Genomic DNA, 18,903 nt, shown 5'->3' on the forward strand with positions numbered 1-18,903 from the left:
CTGCTGCACAAGGAAGGAAGCTTTGGTTATTTCAAATGAGGCTTACTAAAATGTGTCGTTGGTATCACATTGGGTTAAGGGCAAGCATTTATGTCACACGTTGTGAAGTTGAAGAAATAACATCACAGGTTTGTCTATGTTATCAAAAAACGCATTCCGTAACTTTAATTTAAAGTATACTTTTATTTATATGTGTACCACTTATTGAATTTACATTGGTTTTTTTTTTTATTTTTATCATGAGCACATAGATAAAGAGACTATACAGTCATGGAGGCAAAACTGTGGGTATTTTTTGTTTGGATTTTTTTATGGGACATTTACGCAATTGAGAAGGAAAGAGCTTGTATACAAAATTTGTTATCATAAATTACCATGGCTATCGGTGCTGTACATTACGGAGCGAAGAATGGAACACTTCCTTTCTAAAACGCTCAAGAATTCACTTCTTTGTGTGGATGACATTCGCTTAATACACGATCGGAATGTCACATCGTCATTTTGTCGCTGCTGCTGCTGTTGTTGTTGTTGTTGTTGTTGTCCTTGTTGTTCTTGCTGTTGTTTATGGCCACTGAACAAAAGTTCTGACGGTAACAGCTGCGAAGTAGTAGTCAAAGGCAACACGTCTGAAATAATATCGCTTAAAATTGCATTCTGTGAGTTTTGAGTTTTACAATGGACCGAATCAAAGGAGTCAGGGAATGGCTGTTCATGCTGACTGACAATGGCTTCATTGATCAGAGAATGAGATGCTAGAAGAGATACTGGAGCTGAATAATCTTGATACTGTTGCTGTTGTTGTTGCATGCTGACATAAAATTGTTTCTCACAATTGCCACAGACTGGTTGTTTGATTTTATGGGAAGAGAATGGTATAGTTGATAATTGAGAGCAGAACGTACAATAAACGATGACAGTGTCATCTTCGTAAGGTTCAAGTTGCTCTGGGGAGAAATAGGCCGCTTCCAGCAAAGATGCATTTGATCCAAGATTATCCGATTTTGCCTTCAGAAGAGAAGTAGTGCTGCCATTAAAAGCTGCTACATCGTTTAGTATGCTTGCATTTATTGATTGAGACGATGATAAAAGTGATGCTGTTGAAAGGGATTTATTCTGCGTACTTGATAGGTGCTTTTCTTGTATATGGAGTGGCCTGTGTGTATTATATTGCTTGTAATAAAGTCCACAAGCATTACACAGTGAGTGCGCTCGGTCAGGTGTACGACGCCATAATGGGGTTTTTGTTACATGGCAATTGAAGCATTCTAACTGACGCTGACCGCGAGTAGTAGTAGCAGTATTAGTAGATAAGCCAGAGGAAGACGTTGAATTTCGAGTGTTGTTCTTCCTTTTCTTCATGCCTGGCTCTTTTAATTTGGCGCAGCCACCAGAAACTGATTTCCTTCCTTTGTGTTCATTAGCTTTTTTCTCGAATATGTCGATCTTGTTAGAGATAATGTCATCACTACTCAAGGTTCCGTTAGATTTGGTTGATATGTTTAGTAAGTTTCCAAGGTCGTTCATAGGCGCAGAGTATTTATCCAGTAAATACTTCTCACTTTCAAGGCTAGACTCAGGGCTCAGTACAAAAGGTTCAGTGAGGAGCTGTATACAATTGATGTTTCCTGAACTTAAACTTGTTTTGGGTGTAGGGCTACTATGTACAGAGTTGCTCGAAACACTTGGAGAAGAGCATGTACTGATCATGGAGCCGTTGATAGGTGAAATATACGTGAGTGGATGTGGATGATATTCTTCTTTCAAGACGTAGCTATTAGCAGTAATGTTATTCCCATTCTCATTATACACCGTGAAATTGGAAGTTGTTTGAAGCTGTAATTGATTATTCTCCATGGTATATGAAACAAGATAAGAAAATTGAACTTGAGCGAATAAAGCCTAAATGTTATCAATTGTTTAAAGAAAAGAAAAAAAAAAAAGAAAATAAAAAAAAAACCAAAAAACACAAAGGAATCCTTAATATATGAATATTTATATTTACCGTTGGTCCGTTCTCAATTGTAAGGTGACTCCAAATTTTGTACACTGTACGAACCATCGCAAGTTGGCTAGTCCCTTTTTTTTTTCGCCAATTTTTGAAACTATATGAGCATGAATCATGTATTTTGTTGGTGGGCATATTTTTTAACCTTTCGCAATTCTGGTCATATGCACACACACACACACACACACGCACACATGCGAATGTATATAAAAAAAAACTATTTTAATTATTATATGGAGAAATGACACAAAAAGATTGTTTAATTTTAATTTCTGTAATTTCATACCGTATCATGTATTCATGGATTTACTGGACGTTTACCATTGTCTTTGTAATGTTCGGGAGCCATATTTAATAGTTACTTCGAGAACGCCTCTTTTTGTGGCAGTCGGAGAAGAGATAAGCGCTATACACATGAAAAGCTGTATTCCTGTTAAATAGCCATTTCCATCTCAATACTAGTAATACACGGTAAATCGAAATTCTGAACTCTGACTTTTTTTTTTTCAAGGACACCTATTATACATCAAATGGTAATTCTTCACATCACTTCAGAGTAAGCAGTAATGTGTGCTTAACGGGTTGGTATTGGTAGGTCAAATTGGATATTCTTTTATTCAGGAACTTTTTAGGTTTGTTTGCTCAAATAAATCATAACAATCTAGAAGGATTAATACAGTATCAAACTTTTCCTAGAAGGCAAGAGAATTGTCACAGACAACTGTAGAAGAGAAATGTATGCTACCATTGGTATTTGTGGTGATCGTTTGTTTTTTGCTATTAGGATAAAATACAAATAATAACACATGCTTATAAAGTACGATCATGTGCATTTAATAGCGAGTAGTAAGGCATATATATATTCAGCAACTTTACGGAAGGCAGTATTTGGCACCAAAATTATTTGACTGATTCTAACATACGTCAATTGACTCTTTTCATGAACAATTTTAAGTATATAGCTGCTGAAGCAAGTTTGGAAGACAAAAGAATGCGAAGGGAGAGGAGAAAAACCTTTTTGAAATTATCTCTCTATTCATGCAATCACTTTTATGATATGCCATTATCTTCTACGGTTACGACAACAGTTATTTCATATCATTTTCGAATACTCTTTTCTGCACACAACTCCTTGTGCGTCAAGAGTAGACAGATAGCAATTATATTGAGAACTATATAGAAGCTAAAGAATACTTTTTCTTTCTATTCGCGAAACTGGATGGCAATATCGGATGAAAAACAATGTAAGTATCTAAGACTTTGCTAGTTGACTACTACATGTTAAAGAATAGTAATAAACAGAGCAAATAGGGATGTAGCATAATATGTCAGAGCTCGTCTGTATCCCTATCTGTTCTTTCTTAACACCATTTTATAATCTGTATATAAAGATAACTCACTGTTTGGAGTATTACTCACTCAATTTGTTGTTTTGAACCATATTTAGACATATTGATGACACCAATCTTTTTTCTTGTTTTGTTCTGTTTGGTATCAAGTGCTTTGAACTCGGCTATTTCAATTTCTATCATTTAAACACTAGCAGATCCTTACAAAGAATCAAAAAAGAGTTTTGGTAAAATGTCTGCCAAAACGTTCTATATTTTTACATATTTAGTCAAAATAAACTTTAAACAAAAAAAACAAGGTCCGCATCCAATTATCATTATTAAAATTACTATTTTAAATCACGTGACAAGATTGTTTGTATATAATATATCAATGAACTGTTTAGTACAATTAATGTAACTTGCCTTCTTGGCTCAGTTGGCAGAGCGTCTGCCTAGTAAGCAGAAGGTCGGTGGTTCGATTCCGCCAGAAGGCATTTTTGTAACTTTTTACCGTTTCGTGAGACGTTTCCGTTCTGGTTTGTAGCTATCAACAACGAAGCCTGGTCCACAGCGAATGCATTACAGAATGTTGAAAAAGTGTCCCCACCAGACATTATTTAAACACTGTGATGAGAACTGTTCATAATGTGCCGCTGATGTGCCTCTTCTAGCTTCCCCCCCCCCTTTTCTCCTCTTATACCACTTGTCTTCACCTCTAATTTTCATCTTTAGTCTTTCTGTTATGAATCAGTAAAACGTTGTATCATGAATTATTTACTCCTACAAACAACAAATTTAATGATCTCAGACATTTCCAGTATCTACAGTGCAATAGAAGATATGTTAGTATATATCATAAACATAAATAAATTTTGAGGTGATGTCAAATATTGCGCTCCATCAATGCGTATCTTAGTCACAAAAAGCATATATAAACCATCCTGACAAATTACTAACCAAGAATTACTAATTAAAAGATTCAATAAAGCAGTACAACCATTTATTTAACCAACAATACTTTATTGTTTATCTAAACAGTAAAAGCTTTCTAAGGTTGAGTATTTGCCTGTATCCATATAAAATTGATCAATAAATCAGATATTTTTGTAACCACTTTTTTATCTACCATTCTTTTGAATCATAACCCTTCCCAATATTGGTATATATTGGGCTCTTTCATCTTGTGATAAGATGCACAACTAGATTTACCTAAACAACGTATCAAATCTCTTTCTGAATAGAAGAAAGAAAAACCTTACCATATTTCTTACATTTACTAAGTTATATATAATCTTTTGATTAAGTACAACAACTGAACTTTTAACATGACCAATGTATAAAAAATTTATTGCACCATGTTTTTTAGGGCTCTCATGAAGTTGATATCATCAGTAAGACCAGTTGCGATACTTACTTGAAACTTAAATAAAATTTGGTTGCTTACAATATGCTACTGCTCGCTTCGTTTTGGTAATAACTCTCATTTACATTTCTTTGTAATAAACTAAGACCTCTAAAAATACATGTCAGCACTATGATTGATCTATCGTGTACTCATCGATTTATTGTGGTGCAATCGTTTTCAAATCGTGCAATTCCACAATTTACCACAGATTAACCGATCTTATAACGATGAATTTCGCATAGTACAGCAATCCCACAACTATTCTTCGTTTATGGATCGTTTTAAAATCGCCGTAGGAGGCCATTTTTCATCTATTCAAAAACGATTTTGGTCGTTTCACTAAGTGTTTCCACAACGATTTTATTTCTTTTTTTTTTTTTTTTGGCGCCGACGTGATCTGACTACAGAACAGACTAATAGTGTTTAATTGTCAGTAGATGACTCAGTTACAAACAGTTACATCATTTTGGAACCATTTCATATTGTACTTGAATATTGCCATCAACTTTCAATGAAAGGAGGATAGTCAACAGAAATGATCTGTAATATTTTGTTTCAGTAGTATACAATAATCGAAGAGTAATATGATATTAGATATATTAATGGATAGTCACGTAGGTCTTTATAGAATACTATGTTCCCAAGACATCTAGACAAGCTCCCTAGAACTGCCTTTTAAGAAAATATGAAAGATCAACTTTTCGGAGCTCAGTAGAAAATCATAAGGACTGCACTCTTTAGAATACTTTCAATACCTTTTTTACTATTTATCTAACTATTATCAACTGCCTTCGTTACTCATTTTGACTGATTGCGCTACAAGACGTATTTGATGAGATAAGAGCTACAAGTTCAATACCGTACAGCTAGATAGAGAATGCATTGTACTACGGTCTATCAATATTGCATCAGATATAAGTTTAAGTACAATATATAATTAGTGAAAGACCTAAGTATAAATAATTACACATAAAACATTTGATTCTGAAATTAGTGACTACCAGACACGTTTTCACATTAATATGATTCTCATCAGATGTTACATGGATTATAAACCTCCTACTTCGTTTGTACGTAATGAAAACAGTAATTTCATAGCCATCGATTTGTTACTATTATCAATTAATCAATTTACGCAAATATTTCGCTACTCGATCGCTCTTCGACTTATTTTGGAAGACTTAAATGACTTATAGCAGCTCGCTTTATTTATATTGTTAATAAGTGTGGAGTAGGTAAAGAAGCTTAAGTAGAATAAGAGAAATAAGTTCAACAGTGAAATAAGACTCGAGCGAGTAGTGAGCACCAGGTTATTAGTAACCAATTTTTATTGTCTCAAATGTATTTATACAATTTGATTTATGATCTTTGACTAAATGAATAACTCTAACGATAAACTGAGTTGTATCTGGTACAATCTGGTTATGTTACGAGCAATGAAGTCAAAAGAATAAGTTCTAAATGATTAATACTACTTCGCAGAAGTAGAAGGCAGAATAACACTTGATTAGTGTAGAAGATAAGATTTTTGAGATAAGGGAGCTCTAATGTTTATTGTTCTGTCAAATTTGTGGGGTTTATATAGTTTTTTTTTTTTTTAGAATAGGGGTCTGAATAAAATTGTTTTTCATTAGCTAGTTACGTAGATAACAATATCTCTACAATTTTTCAGTAACTCTCTTCTACGGTTCGCCACATTATAACTTAGTGTTCACTAGTTTTAAGTGAATATGCTAATTGAATCAAACAATTACAGACTATTCTCTTTCTAAAGGATTTCATTTCTACAGAAAGCCGCGGTAATTTTTTTTTTTTTGTTTAAATTCATGTGCGATTTATTTGAACAGACAGATAGAAGATGAAAGTAAAGTTGAAGACAAATGGTATAAGAGGAGAAGAAGGGGGGCTAAAAGAGGCACATGGGCGAGCCGCGGTAATTGCAAACAAAAGATAACCCGCAAAATGACAACCATTAGAAACGTCCCACGTAAATTATCACGGAGCAAAAAATGCCTTCTGGCGGAATCGAACCGCCGACCTTCTGCTTACTAGGCAGACGCTCTGCCAACTGAGCCAAGAAGGCAAGTCACATTTTGTTATGCGTGACGTAGATTTTCATAGTAAATTTAAGGAAAAGCCGGTCACATGATTTTATAAGCAGCGCTGGACCGAAGAGGGTGTATCTAAGAGTAATCGGAGAGTAGAAGTATGTAGTAATAGCTTAATCTGGGGTATTTAATGAGATGAAGTATAATAAATAGAACAGGGCCTTTCTCCATCTATAATTTTGTACTATAAAGTTGGTCAGAGCTTTATAAATTCTCATTTACGATATAATCCATATCAATTTTGTTACAAAATGTAAAAGATTGTCAGTCAATTACTAGCATTAGAGCACGTGAGAGGTCCGGCGCGGTGCTCGGTAGAATGAATGTGCGGAAGTAGAATAGTTTAAGTAGATAGAAGAGAAATATACTATAACAAATGAGCTTTCTTTCATATAACAATCTTATATTTAAGTTAATAAACAGTACAACAAAATCTATACTGGAAAACTAACCATAGTTATTTCACGGACTACTACTCCCTAACGTGTCACATTATGAGAAGTGGCATTTCTATGAGATCGGCTCAACTAATCGGAGTTTAACTATTTTCGTTTTTGGTAAATGAATGATTTGGTCGCTCTCATGTTACGTCAGCCAGTAGCTCTCTTTCCTCGTCGGAGATTACACCTCTTAGAAATTTTCCATTCCTTTTCATTTTCTCCAAATAAGGGAAATTGATTAAGATAATTTTCTAATACTAAATTTCCTAAATTTTCCCATTCCTTTTCATTTTCTCCAAATGTGTAAAGTTTATACTCGATCAACGTATTTGATCTATCTATGTTTCCATGTCACACCCCATTATGTTAGTGCCCCCATACACTATAACCTATATTTAATTTAAAGATCAGTGCTTATAGATGAGTTAACAAAAAGTATAAGTAGCGACAATGTAATTTTGAGAATAAAAATCAAGGAGGCTTTTCCACTTTTTTTTTCTTTTTGGAGTATTTTTAGAGTATCGATTAAATTGTTAATAGTTATATATAGACATGGTTGGTTACAAAAGAAAGACTGGAGTAATGAACTCCTGTTATCAAACCGATAACATATACACGATAGGGCCCATTAACCTGTCAATTAATTGACATAAATAATGGAATATTGAAACTATATCTTCACGTGATCAGTGTTAAAATTCTGGCCGCCAATGAAGATGGAAATTTTAATGGTAGTGGTTTGTTCTTAAAAGTTATAGACTCATCGTTGACCTTATATCTTTATTACTACGAGAGGTCAAAATTAACGACAGTAATATTTTGTGTATAAGGAGAAATTCATTAATGGTCTCCTTTGGTCGTTAAGCTACAATAAATTTACTTGAAGAATAGAGAATGTCATTTGGATGCATTTCATTGTCAAATCTAGTTTGGCGCCGTTGCGCCATATTGCACTCTAGCAGGTTCATCCGTTACCACTCTTTCATACCGAAAACTGCCTGCCTCTAAATCTTCAATTTTGTCGTTGTATTTGTGAACAATGTAAAAGCCATGAATAATACCAGGTATAGCACCCAAGGCGCATAAACATACATTGATCAATAGGTCGATACTACAACCAGTTTTCATTGCTACAGCAGCTGGTGGGAATATAAAGGCCACGATGAAAAGGATAATGTCTTTACGGGAATACGGACTCGTCATATTGCAAATAGTTTTGTTGTATATGAGTGAGAGAAGGTGACAGAGTACGCAAATAAAAGAAAACTACAAAAAGGAAAAATACTCAATGCATTGAGAAAGCCTGAGGAAAATTGATCAGGCGTGGGTTTTTCTTTTTTTGGACTGAGGGGCTTACGAAGGTTGTTGATGGGATAGCAAAAATGGATGGTTTCTTTATTTCTTTTTTTGAAAAAAAAAAAAGGAAATTTCCCCACTAATCTCCAAAAGTAATTTCGTGCCAATGAAATTTGGAGAATAAAGCAAGCGCCAATAAGGTTTAAGGATCCATCTTTTGTATCCTTAATCCAAATCAGTCACATCAACCCTAATAAAGCAGAAAGAAGGTCTTAAAAAACGTACCTTCTATTTTTCCATGCTCTTATAGTCAATAACGCTTTTATTCAAAATGTCATCCAAACATTATGATAAAATTCTAGTAAAGAATCTAGTATTAAAGAACATAGCAGGTGTGGAGGCTTGGCAGAGACTTAAACACCAACCCGTTGTCATATCGGTAGAACTCTTTACTGATATTACTGCAGCAGGAAACACTGATCATGTCAAAAACACCATTCATTATGGTCATGTCACCAAAGCCATTACTACATTAGCTGAATCAACCATGTTTGGGACTTTGGAAGGTTTAGCCCATGCTGTCGTAAAATTATGTTGTGTCAAATTCGGTGCAGCAAAGACGACAGTGACAGTAGAACAACCAAAGGCTTTACTTCATGCTGCTGCTTCAGGCGTCAAACTGACTCGCGCCTTAGAAGATTATAAAAATGTGAATAATAGCATTGTCGAAACAACCGGGGAAATTTCAGGTTTGGGCGTGGAAGACGTAATTTTCGTCAGAGATCTACGCCTTCACACTATTGTAGGAGTCAATCCATGGGAACGTGAAGAGAAACAAGTCGTTATTATCAATTTGAAAGTCTATCCTTCATCTTTACCGTATGGAAAATATGTACTGGCAGACTCAGAGCGGAATAAAGCTCATAATCTAAGGACGGTAGTGCGCACATTGACACGACATATTGAAGCCTCCGGTTACAAAACAATCGAAGCATTTGCGTCGACAGTCGCTCGTCTGACGTTAGAGAAATGTCATGTCAACAAAATTTCTGTTCGTGTCGAGAAACCCAGTGCCATTCTCTTTGCTGATTGTTCAGGTATCGAAGTAACTCGTGACCGCATATGGTTAAAGGAAGTGATTGAATGCGAAGAAAAGGAAGGAAGGAAATTTATGCACAATTCTGGAAATTTGAACTTTCAGAAAGAGATCCCAGCTCATTATATCCACACATGCTATATCGCGTTCGGATCCAACATTGGTGATCGTGTCAATAATATAAAAAAGGCTCTTAGCATGTTGGAAGCAGACTGCAGTAGTATAATTCTGGACACCAGTTATTTATATGAGACACCACCTATGTACTACACAGAACAGCCTGCTTTTTTGAATGGAGCTTGTAAAATTGCCACATGCCTTACACCTCAAGAACTTTTGACGAAATTGAAAGAAGTAGAAAACAACTTGGGTCGCCAGGCAAACTTTAGAAATGGTCCGCGACCTATTGACTTGGATATTTTATTCTATGATGATCTCGTTTTAGAGGATGATGACAGACTCATCGTTCCGCACAAATCACTACAAGAGCGTGAGTTTGTGCTTTGGCCATTATGTGATATTGCTCGTGATATGGAACATCCGCGCCTATTCAAAACATGTGGACAACTGCTGTCGCAACTGCTAAAGGTGAATGCCGAAAGTGAAGAAGGACCATTAAAAATTGATAAAGTCATGCCCATACAAGAGGGGAGGTTATGGAGGTGGAATGAAAAGACTTATGTCATGGGTATTTTAAACACTACTCCTGACAGCTTTTCAGATGGAGGGAAACATTATGACATCTCAGCGGCGATCGCTTCTGCTTGGCGAATGAAGGAAGAAGGTGCAGATATCATTGATGTTGGCGGTATGTCGACACGGCCCGGTGCTGACGACACATTCCCAGAAGAAGAAGAGATCAAGCGTGTTGTGCCTGTTATTACTGAACTACGTGCTGCAGGATTCGATTTACCTATTTCTGTAGACACATTCCGAGCAGCAGTCGCTGCTGCTGCTATTAAAGCTGGTGCCAATTTGATCAACGACATCAGTGGAGGCTCTCGTGACCCAAATATGCTGAAAGTAATGGCTGAATGTAATGTACCTGTTTGTTTAATGCATATGCGTGGTGATGCACAGACCATGATGTCCAAACAGAATACAACCTATGAAAACGATGATGTGGTTGATGATGTTTCTCATGTATTGAACACACTTGTACAAAGAGCCATAGCTGCGGGTGTTCATCGATACAATATCATAATTGATCCAGGAATTGGGTTTGCAAAGACGGGCCAACAGGATTTTGATATTATACGTCATTTGAAAGATATTTCACAAAAGCAAGATTCTTTACTGTTTGGTCTGCCATGTTTAATGGGTATTAGTCGTAAAAAGTTTATAGGTAACATTACGGGTGTCAAAGAGGCGGAGAAGAGAACCTTTGGAACAGCAGGTGCAGTTGCAGCCTGCGTTGCCGGCGGAGCTAATATAGTTAGAGTACACGATGTCCGCCAGATGTGGGAGGTAACGAAAGTTTGTGATGCAATTTGGCGGCATTAGATTATAAGGATGTATGTATCAAATGTTAAAGCGTGACCATAGGGTACAGGATAATGCTCCTAGAAAATACTGTTACTGCAAAATAATAAACTGATAAATGTGACTGTCAGCATTTTGCGCCTCTGTTCGCATTATTTCTGCACTAACTGTTTTTTTGTTGGTGTAAGTTTTTTGTCATTGACACATCTCCATTTCGCTTTATTTGATGTCATCAATATTCACTAAACGACTGACAAAAGAGCTGAAAGGTAACTTTTAAAAAATCCTGAATAGGTATTCAACATACAAATAACTGCTCTTCTCAAGATCTAAACCAGAAGCCACCAGAAGGCGTTGAAATAGAAGAAGCCGAAAGCTTTAAAAAGTCCGTAAATACTTCAATGATTCATTCTATAGGCCAACTACTTATCCCGTCCCTTATGTTTTCCAATATAGATGGAAGCTCCGCTTGACAGGAGCTCCTGGCACTATATATGAGGTTTGATTTTGTGATATAAACGATGAAGATGCGTGTGCTTTACAGATATGATGATAATAATTTCTACTATTCGCATAACATCAGGGCGAGGTGTTCAAGCTTGAGGTAAAAAAGGCTGTTCTTTCATGAATAAGTTACCTTTTTTGTAGCTGCTAAAGCGGGACGCACATTTGCTGTAGTTTCGATTCACTCCACAGTATCCATTGGAAGCACCAGATGTTGTTTTTGTTAGACCACACGTCCCAGTACATCCACAGTAAGTTTGCTATTGATACTTCATAATACTAAAATCAGGGCTTACTCAGCTCATTCTCATTACAAGCGTAAGCACAAGGTTGTTTTGGATAACAAATGTAACCTATTCCAACTGAGCTTAATAACATTAGATATATTCAAATGGGCACATATGTCTTAACATCCTTTATAAGGATTGGTCGCCTGTTCAAACTGTTGCCCACGTCTGTCTATCTATCATCTCAATGATGTCCAGTTGCAAAAAAAAGGTTTGTCATCCGTTGTGTTCAAATCCACAATAAGCTCAATACCTACAACTATAGTATGTCATTGATAGGAGTTGCCACCAGACAACGATATGTATATCCAGCTAGCAGCGAAATCCCCAAAGAAAACACCGTGGGCCTTTCAGGTAAGAACATGCAAAAGGATTTGATTTAACAAGAAATATTTTTTAACATATTAGCAATTGTATTCTGTAGTAAGGAATCTGCATAGTAACGACCGACATCACACTCTTGAGAAGTACTGACAGGACCACCATCTCATTTTTCATTTAGTGATGATACCGTGTAATTGGATTTCTTTCGACATGAACAGCTGTAATAAAATGTGTCATCATTTAGATAAAGCCAGGGAAGTAAAAACAACAATCACAACAGCGACTTATCGACGGCACAAACTGCATCAGTTCGGAGAACCACGGCTGTGCATATCACAAAAGAGAACCCATCAGAGCTATCCAAGAAATCAATCGTGCGCTTAAAGATAGTTTTCATGATAAACGTCCAGCCAATAAAAGCATTGACCCCTACTCTCTAATGTTGCTGGTGAAGCCTTATTTTACTGAGGCCGTTGTTCGACAAAGCTAGTAGATCAACCAGCTTATAGACGGATATAATATAACAGCAACTTTTTAATAATGCTGCATGCCTAACATCTATCGATTGATCTCCGTTTTGCCTAATGATAATTCATGCATGGCGAGTGCTTTGCCAAATTCGTATACTGTCTCCAACGGTCTGATCTGCTAATTGTATTCTGATGCGTTTTACTATTATTGAATGTTTGAAGTGTTACTTTTTGGTTTTTTTCTTTCAAAAAAATAATGATGACTCATTGTATACAATTTTGTGGGACATAATTACTTCCAACCGCAGTTGTATGTGACTTGGGATCAGCGATATGTTTTCTGTTTGATAAGCATATCGCAATTAAAGTGGTCTTGCATAACAGCTTTTTTACCTTTTATTCTATTAAAAATTATTGAAGTCTACATTTACAAATAAGGAGTATATTTTTTTTTTTGAAATATAAGAAGGTTTTTCAGATACGAAGTTGAAAAGAGACTGTATCCTTCTAGTAGGCAATTTATACATTATTTACAAAATCCAAGCAAGTGCTTTGCGATACCATGTTTGATGCTGCTTATCTTCATTTTCATCCTTTTCAATATCAATATGGGTGACACGTCCTGTTTCGAAGTCAGCTTCAATTAAGGGCACAACTTTTGATTTTCGCACAAGTTTATGACCGATATACCAACAAATGGCAGGAAGAAGCCCAATGTAGTTCGAAGCAAATTTTACACCATCGAATTGCGGGTAAAAAGCAGTATAGCCTATTGAAGGGGGATGTTAAAAGTCTACTGCTTATGAAAAAAAGAAAAGAAAATATCTTTGTACAATTTACCTTGACCGAATATGACGAATGTAGTGAGTATTATAGCAAGGCTGGTAGTCCAAGGATAACCAAAAGCTTTAAAAGGTAAATCATCCATATCACGTTCTTGTGCTTTGAAAGCTCGTCTAAATCGAATATGAACCACAGCAATACCCCACCAGCTGATGAACCCACTAACAGCCGTAATACTCAAGAACCAAGTGAACGCCACTGTCGCACTGTAAATGGAAACAAACACACAGAGGAATCCAATAATAGCGGAGAAAGCAACGGCAATGTAAGGAGCACCGAAACGATTCAATCGGCTCATGAAACGAGGAGCATTACGATCTCTAGCCAGACCCATCAATGTACGAGAGCAGGTATAAAGGGATGAGTTAGCAGCCGACAAAACACTAATCAGGATAACTGCATTGATAATATGGGCTCCGGCTGTAATGCCAGCCAACTGGAAAACCAACGTAAAAGATGCAGTGGCAGGATTATCGTCACTGTTGGATAAGTTGGGATCTGTGTAAGGAATACACAGACCTATTAAGAGAATAGTGACAATATAGAAGAAGATAATACGCCAGAAGGTGTTACGGATAGCACGAGGTACTGTTTTTGTGGGGTTTTTAGCTTCAGCAGCAGTGATACCGACAATTTCTGTTCCCATGAAAGAAAAACCTGCAGACAACAGGACGTTTAGTGTACCGATTCCATTCACGCCGAAGGGTCCTGGGTCGTTCCAGAATTTGAACCCAATAGGTCCTTCTCCAACAGCTCCTGAGGTAACTAAAATGGCTAATATTGAAAATTGAAAAAAAAGCATACCACTTAAACAAGCTGCACGCTACACTATACCGATAGCATTCAACTTACCAATAATGATGAACACGAAAACAATGAGTATTTTCAATAGTGCAAACCAGTACTCAAGTTCACCGTATAGTCGAACACCGACAAGATTGATAGCAAAAATAACGAGGAAAAATATAGTAGACCAAACAGCGTCTGGCATCACTGGTCTCCACCAATTAACAATAGTGGCAGCGGCAGAAAGCTCTATGATCAAAAAGTATTAACGAACTGAATTGTGGAGTAGTTTGGTAAAGCGTCGGTCTTTTTTACCTGTTGCGATTGAAACAGACTATTCCCAAATCGAGAAAGAAAATTGTTAGTACGGTTTTAAAAAAGTAGAAAAATGTGAGTGCAATAGTTACCCACTAGTTAACATAAAGGCGATGTTAAAAATGTGAAAAAAAAGTGTCAGTCAAGTAATTTACAAACGCCAAATGTTTTCGTCTTTTCTTTTTTTTTTTGTTTGCAGCAATTTACCGAAAGCCTACGAGAGAAGGGTTAATCATTGATACTCTTTTGCCTACTCAACAAAATATTTAGGAGATTTTACCAATAATTCCAGCCAAGCGCAAACCCCAACGACGAATCAACAAATCTGGTTGCGTAATGGTTGAAAGAACCATGTACTAAAGATGTACATTCGTCAGTTATTTAAAAAAATAGTAGGTTGATCGTTTGTACTGTTTACCAGGTAAATAGGTTGCCATCTCTCCGAGACATGTCATAAGGCAATATACCTAAAGGAAGTCGATGACACTTAAATAATGCTATTTTGCTACTACGACACTGTGTTGACTAGATCGTTACCATTAAACCAACTGGTTCAAAGTAGAAGTTGTATTCAAAGTTTCATCAGCACGAATTGATCGAATGAAATTGGTAAAATAGAATGATTGTTAGCACTTACTAACACAATAACCAATTAATGCTCCAGCAGGACCAGCCTAGATCAAAAAAATTTAATATATGTCGACCAAGCCATATCTAATAATGATATTCTACCTCAGCAATATTCTGGCCAGAGTTCAAGAAAAGACCAGTACTATGAAAATATCATCTTAGTTCAAGGAAAAAAAAAAAAAAGACATGAAATTCGGCAGGCAAAAATATGGCTTTCTGATTTACCCTATACAACCGCCAAGAGAAATCATTTGGATGTGGCGAGCATTCAAACCTCGCTGAGCTTGGCCTGTTGTTGTGCCATCTTCAGTAATGTTCTCGAATGAAAGGCTTGTTTGATCGTAAGCCTCTACTTTTTCATTATTGAATATCCTCATAGGATCGTCCGAGTTCATTTGGACGCTTTGTTGCCGCTGTTGCTGATTGTGGTCTATTCGGATCACTTTCTGGGCCGGATCATCCATTCTATAATTCTATAAATCGTGTATATGTTTGATAGGACCGAAAGAACGAAGAATTATATTGACTTGATATAGAAAATGAAGAGAAAAAAAAAGATGGAGAAAAAAGATAAAAAAAAAAAAAAAAAGATTTTTTTCTATAACGTCGTCTGATCTGGTTGAAATGTTTATTTGATTGAGTCCTTTTATCTGAAACCGCCAAGTCCGCTATTCTTGGGAAAATCAATGTATACTGTTAAACCTTTGAAGAAAGGCCTTCTACTTCTGTACTAATGTTCAATGTCGGAGTAATGAACGTCTTACTTGTATTCGAACCTACATATTTAAATGGAGGCAGTCTTGTTATACACATATCAATATGGCTGTCTACCACGCTTATTACCAACTACACGTCAGGTTCTTGAAGCCCGTTATATGGTGTTCATGATAAGCTTAAATTTCAATCTCCAATCAAACATCTTTAAATAATCCTGATAAGGAAAATGTCCCTTGTTGAAATTCGATCTCACATTAGAAGATCAAAGACAACAACAGAAAGCAAACCATATCAATTTTGAAGCTCTGTAGCAGCAGTATAACGAAAACATGATTTATTGTGATACCTGTCAGAATCTGCAAAAAGAAAATTTGTCAAACAGCTATTTATGAAGTGTACAACTTCGCCATCTGGCATATGTAGGAATAACTGACTCTCTTGCTTAATAAGGAGCATTCATACGTTACAGGATTTCCAAACCTAGCACAAATAGTCTTTCACAAGGACGGCTTAGTTTATATCTAGTACAGTAAAATAGTGGCAACTTTCATGTATGCTTAAGCCCAGCCCGATGGTTACATTAAATGGTATATTAATCAATCGAGATAATATACTATCACATGGGCTTCAAATTCTAAATGAATGACATAAGGAGAGGCAGTTAAGAAAGAAAGAAAATCAAAGTCTGAGACAAGCAGGAGAAAAAGCCATAATAGCCATGATATAAAATAACGAGGGATGAAGTTGAATATACTTCAAAAGTTAACAGTAAAAATCAATTTCTCGCACTCGCCAGTCATGTCGGTAGAACGCTGCAATGAAAAGTCTCAGTCACAGATAATGCCTACACCCAATGTGCGGACAGCTGAATTTCGGTATTCTATAAGAGGGGTGGGAGAAGTGACAAAGGTACGTCTTCTAATATATCAATCTGTGTTGAAGTTTAAGGCACCTTTTTTAGATACCTTAGCCTTGATACAATACAGCCAATTATAAGTTGATAGCAAAAAGAACTTATCAGGAGCAAAATCTCCAATGTTCAACGCAAGCACAAGTAAAGTATCTTTGTATTTGTGTGATTTCTACCGTTCTATATAGTCAGTGTCCTTTCTACTTCACTGATGGCATCTTTTTCTATTCTATTTATGGAGGAGTAATTGACAAACCTGCTCTTCAGTTAAATCGTACTCAAAAGATCTGCATGTATGTATTATCAATGTTCCCTATGATATATGAGCTTTTATCTTTCTTAATTTCTTCTTCCACTTCTATTTCTATCCTAATTGTGTGAAAGAGTTATTGGATGTACAAGTACATTCACATAAATCACAATTAAATTTGAACAGTATTGAAATATCCCACTTTTTTATTCAACTGTTGGAAATTTGGATATGAAAAGGTAACAATCCCCTTCCCAAATCAGGCGCTGAGAACAGTACACTTAAAATTGGATTAACAAGCTAGTATTGACTGTTAACACATTGCCTCTGAAAAACAGAACGAAAGGATAGTGGTAGCAAATCTTTATATTTCTTAGAGGAGAGATATCTTTCATGGAAGGTCACGATTTCAGTCGAGATTGTAACGGAGGTCTGAACCCTTCACTTCAACCTTGTTCATACTAAAATTCAAACTATATGAATTAAGCATAATACAATATATGCTATTCACATGTTATATAAAGGCACTATAAGATGATTTTGCGAATACTACATGCAAACTAATGTGCTAAAGCTTTGTCCTTAAGATGTGCACCGATTTGAGAGTGCACCGTGTTTTTTACAAAAGCTAAATTGGAGCGCAAGCTAGATCCTGAACTCTTTCTTATTGCAGCTTGCTTGATTTTTACTTTAAATTTGTGATTTATTCCATGGATAATGTTTCTATGTTTTATTAAGACAGTTCGGAAGTAGTGATTTTTGAGAAAGGTATATGCTAGCTTTCAATTATTGAGACTAATGCCCCATCAGCGCAAACCATTTCAGTGGCTTGGTCCCTCGCATCTCAAATTGTTGCCCTATTTTGAAATTATACAAGCTTTCTAGCCTTTGGAAATAGAAAAGTGGAAATGGCACATTTCAAGAGGTCCATGTGTCTGTTAAGATTGGGTTACAAGTGAAACAGACTGCCAACCTATCTGCCTAGCGCTACACAAATAAGTAAGCGGCGGGGATTGGTCAAGTACAGGAGAAAAGGTACACTCCAATTACCTATAACTCAGTGAATTGATTACACCAACGTAAGTCTGCGCAAAAAATAACGGAAGCTCCTGAAAAGAGAATCTACAGGTTACACCATAGAATAAAAAGGAAGGATGCGGGTGTAATATTCCATTTTAAGTTACGCTGTGCTTTGATACAGGAATACTTTACACAGAAGGAATATGGATGAGTATGAATTAGTCAAATAAGAAGAGAAGCAATTAGAAAGGAGCTTCTAGAATACAAGGATTATTGACATTGAAAAAATTTACCATTTGCATTTCTGTTAATAATTTAAATAGCAGGAGACTGCAGAAAGCGATTCGTAGCTGAGATCTATCGGCTTGGCGAGCATCCGCAGGGTTCAGATGCACTATGCAAATTGACATGAAAAAGGATGTAGGCAAACATCAGCTATTTTTTATTGATGAAATGTCGAGCAGAAGAAATTGAGAGTAGTTCAAAGTGCAATAGTAACCGGAGTGATATTGTTAGTAAATAGAACGCTATGACTATTGCCAAGTGTCCTCTGAATCATAATGAAAGCGCTCTTCCTGTCTAACAGTTGTTTACTACTAAAATTGGCTGTGATCATTTGCATTCTTTTTTCCACGGAAATTAAAAAAGCAGGACAGTAGTCAAGTAAACAAATAGGGAACAGGT

The 18,903-nt window shown here is 36.2% G+C and overlaps 7 protein-coding genes and 2 non-coding genes across 9 annotated transcripts; 3 read left to right on the forward strand and 6 right to left on the reverse strand.

Annotated features, from left to right (window-relative positions):
* Positions 1-381: 381 nt before the first annotated feature.
* Positions 382-1,269, reverse strand: BDF20DRAFT_802983 (uncharacterized protein; the record flags this gene model as incomplete). The annotated part of the gene is made up of 2 exons (XM_053076427.1): positions 382-551; positions 1,122-1,269. Coding segments are annotated over 2 exons (318 nt in total), but the record flags the coding sequence as incomplete, so codon positions are not given.
* Positions 1,270-3,757: 2,488 nt separating this feature from the next.
* Positions 3,758-3,830, forward strand: BDF20DRAFT_t45. Its single transcript has one exon. It is a non-coding gene; the product is annotated as a tRNA-Thr (tRNA).
* Positions 3,831-6,751: 2,921 nt separating this feature from the next.
* Positions 6,752-6,824, reverse strand: BDF20DRAFT_t57. The gene has a single exon. It is a non-coding gene; the product is annotated as a tRNA-Thr (tRNA).
* Positions 6,825-8,213: 1,389 nt separating this feature from the next.
* BDF20DRAFT_905262 (uncharacterized protein) lies at positions 8,214-8,492 on the reverse strand (the record flags this gene model as incomplete). The annotated part of the gene is made up of 1 exon (XM_053083138.1): positions 8,214-8,492. The coding sequence occupies one exon, from the start codon at positions 8,490-8,492 to the stop codon at positions 8,214-8,216; it is 279 nt and encodes a 92-aa protein (XP_052938063.1).
* Positions 8,493-8,706: 214 nt separating this feature from the next.
* On the forward strand, positions 8,707-11,548 carry BDF20DRAFT_858899 (Dihydropteroate synthase-like protein). The gene is made up of 2 exons (XM_053080435.1): positions 8,707-11,274; positions 11,471-11,548. Exon 1 carries the CDS (start codon positions 8,917-8,919, stop codon positions 11,182-11,184), a length of 2,268 nt encoding a protein of 755 aa, XP_052938064.1. The 5' UTR covers positions 8,707-8,916; the 3' UTR covers positions 11,185-11,274; positions 11,471-11,548.
* On the forward strand, positions 11,390-12,332 carry BDF20DRAFT_905264 (ubiquitin-conjugating enzyme/RWD-like protein; the record flags this gene model as incomplete). The annotated part of the gene is made up of 6 exons (XM_053083139.1): positions 11,390-11,432; positions 11,491-11,548; positions 11,620-11,662; positions 11,842-11,907; positions 12,049-12,165; positions 12,234-12,332. The coding sequence occupies 6 exons, from the start codon at positions 11,390-11,392 to the stop codon at positions 12,330-12,332; spliced, it is 426 nt and encodes a 141-aa protein (XP_052938065.1).
* Positions 12,333-12,815: 483 nt separating this feature from the next.
* On the reverse strand, positions 12,816-14,740 carry BDF20DRAFT_375287 (amino acid permease/ SLC12A domain-containing protein). Its single transcript, XM_053075313.1, has 6 exons — positions 14,693-14,740; positions 14,444-14,624; positions 13,589-14,365; positions 13,283-13,517; positions 13,142-13,169; positions 12,816-12,950 (listed from the first exon to the last, which is right to left on the reverse strand). The coding sequence occupies exons 2-5, from the start codon at positions 14,580-14,582 to the stop codon at positions 13,160-13,162; spliced, it is 1,161 nt and encodes a 386-aa protein (XP_052938066.1). The 5' UTR covers positions 14,583-14,624; positions 14,693-14,740; the 3' UTR covers positions 12,816-12,950; positions 13,142-13,159.
* Positions 14,344-15,159, reverse strand: BDF20DRAFT_858923 (uncharacterized protein; the record flags this gene model as incomplete). The annotated part of the gene is made up of 5 exons (XM_053080436.1): positions 14,344-14,365; positions 14,444-14,626; positions 14,693-14,906; positions 14,973-15,048; positions 15,111-15,159. Coding segments are annotated over 3 exons (197 nt in total), but the record flags the coding sequence as incomplete, so codon positions are not given.
* A 159-nt stretch (positions 15,160-15,318) lies between these two features.
* On the reverse strand, positions 15,319-15,699 carry BDF20DRAFT_816472 (uncharacterized protein; the record flags this gene model as incomplete). The annotated part of the gene is made up of 3 exons (XM_053077152.1): positions 15,319-15,366; positions 15,425-15,464; positions 15,548-15,699. The coding sequence occupies 3 exons, from the start codon at positions 15,697-15,699 to the stop codon at positions 15,319-15,321; spliced, it is 240 nt and encodes a 79-aa protein (XP_052938068.1).
* Between the last annotated feature and the right edge of the window lie 3,204 nt (positions 15,700-18,903).

Source organism: Mycotypha africana, assembly GCF_025528875.1.
Source record: "Mycotypha africana strain NRRL 2978 chromosome Unknown BDF20scaffold_3, whole genome shotgun sequence".
In the NCBI taxonomy this organism is placed as follows: domain Eukaryota; kingdom Fungi; phylum Mucoromycota; class Mucoromycetes; order Mucorales; family Mycotyphaceae; genus Mycotypha; species Mycotypha africana.

What these genes read in the sequence shown, in the direction of transcription:
- BDF20DRAFT_858899 (XM_053080435.1), top strand. Translation starts at nt 8,917, where the DNA reads ATGTCATCCAAACATTATGATAAAATTCTAGTAAAGAATCTAGTATTA.
- BDF20DRAFT_375287 (XM_053075313.1), bottom strand. Translation starts at nt 14,582, where the DNA reads ATGCCAGACGCTGTTTGGTCTACTATATTTTTCCTCGTTATTTTTGCT. An exon ending in TTTCGTGTTCATCATTATTG is followed by an intron (nt 14,366 to 14,443) that starts GTAAGTTGAATG and finishes TTTCAATATTAG; the next exon opens with CCATTTTAGTTACCTCAGGA. An exon ending in ATTCGTCATATTCGGTCAAG is followed by an intron (nt 13,518 to 13,588) that starts GTAAATTGTACA and finishes CCCCTTCAATAG; the next exon opens with GCTATACTGCTTTTTACCCG.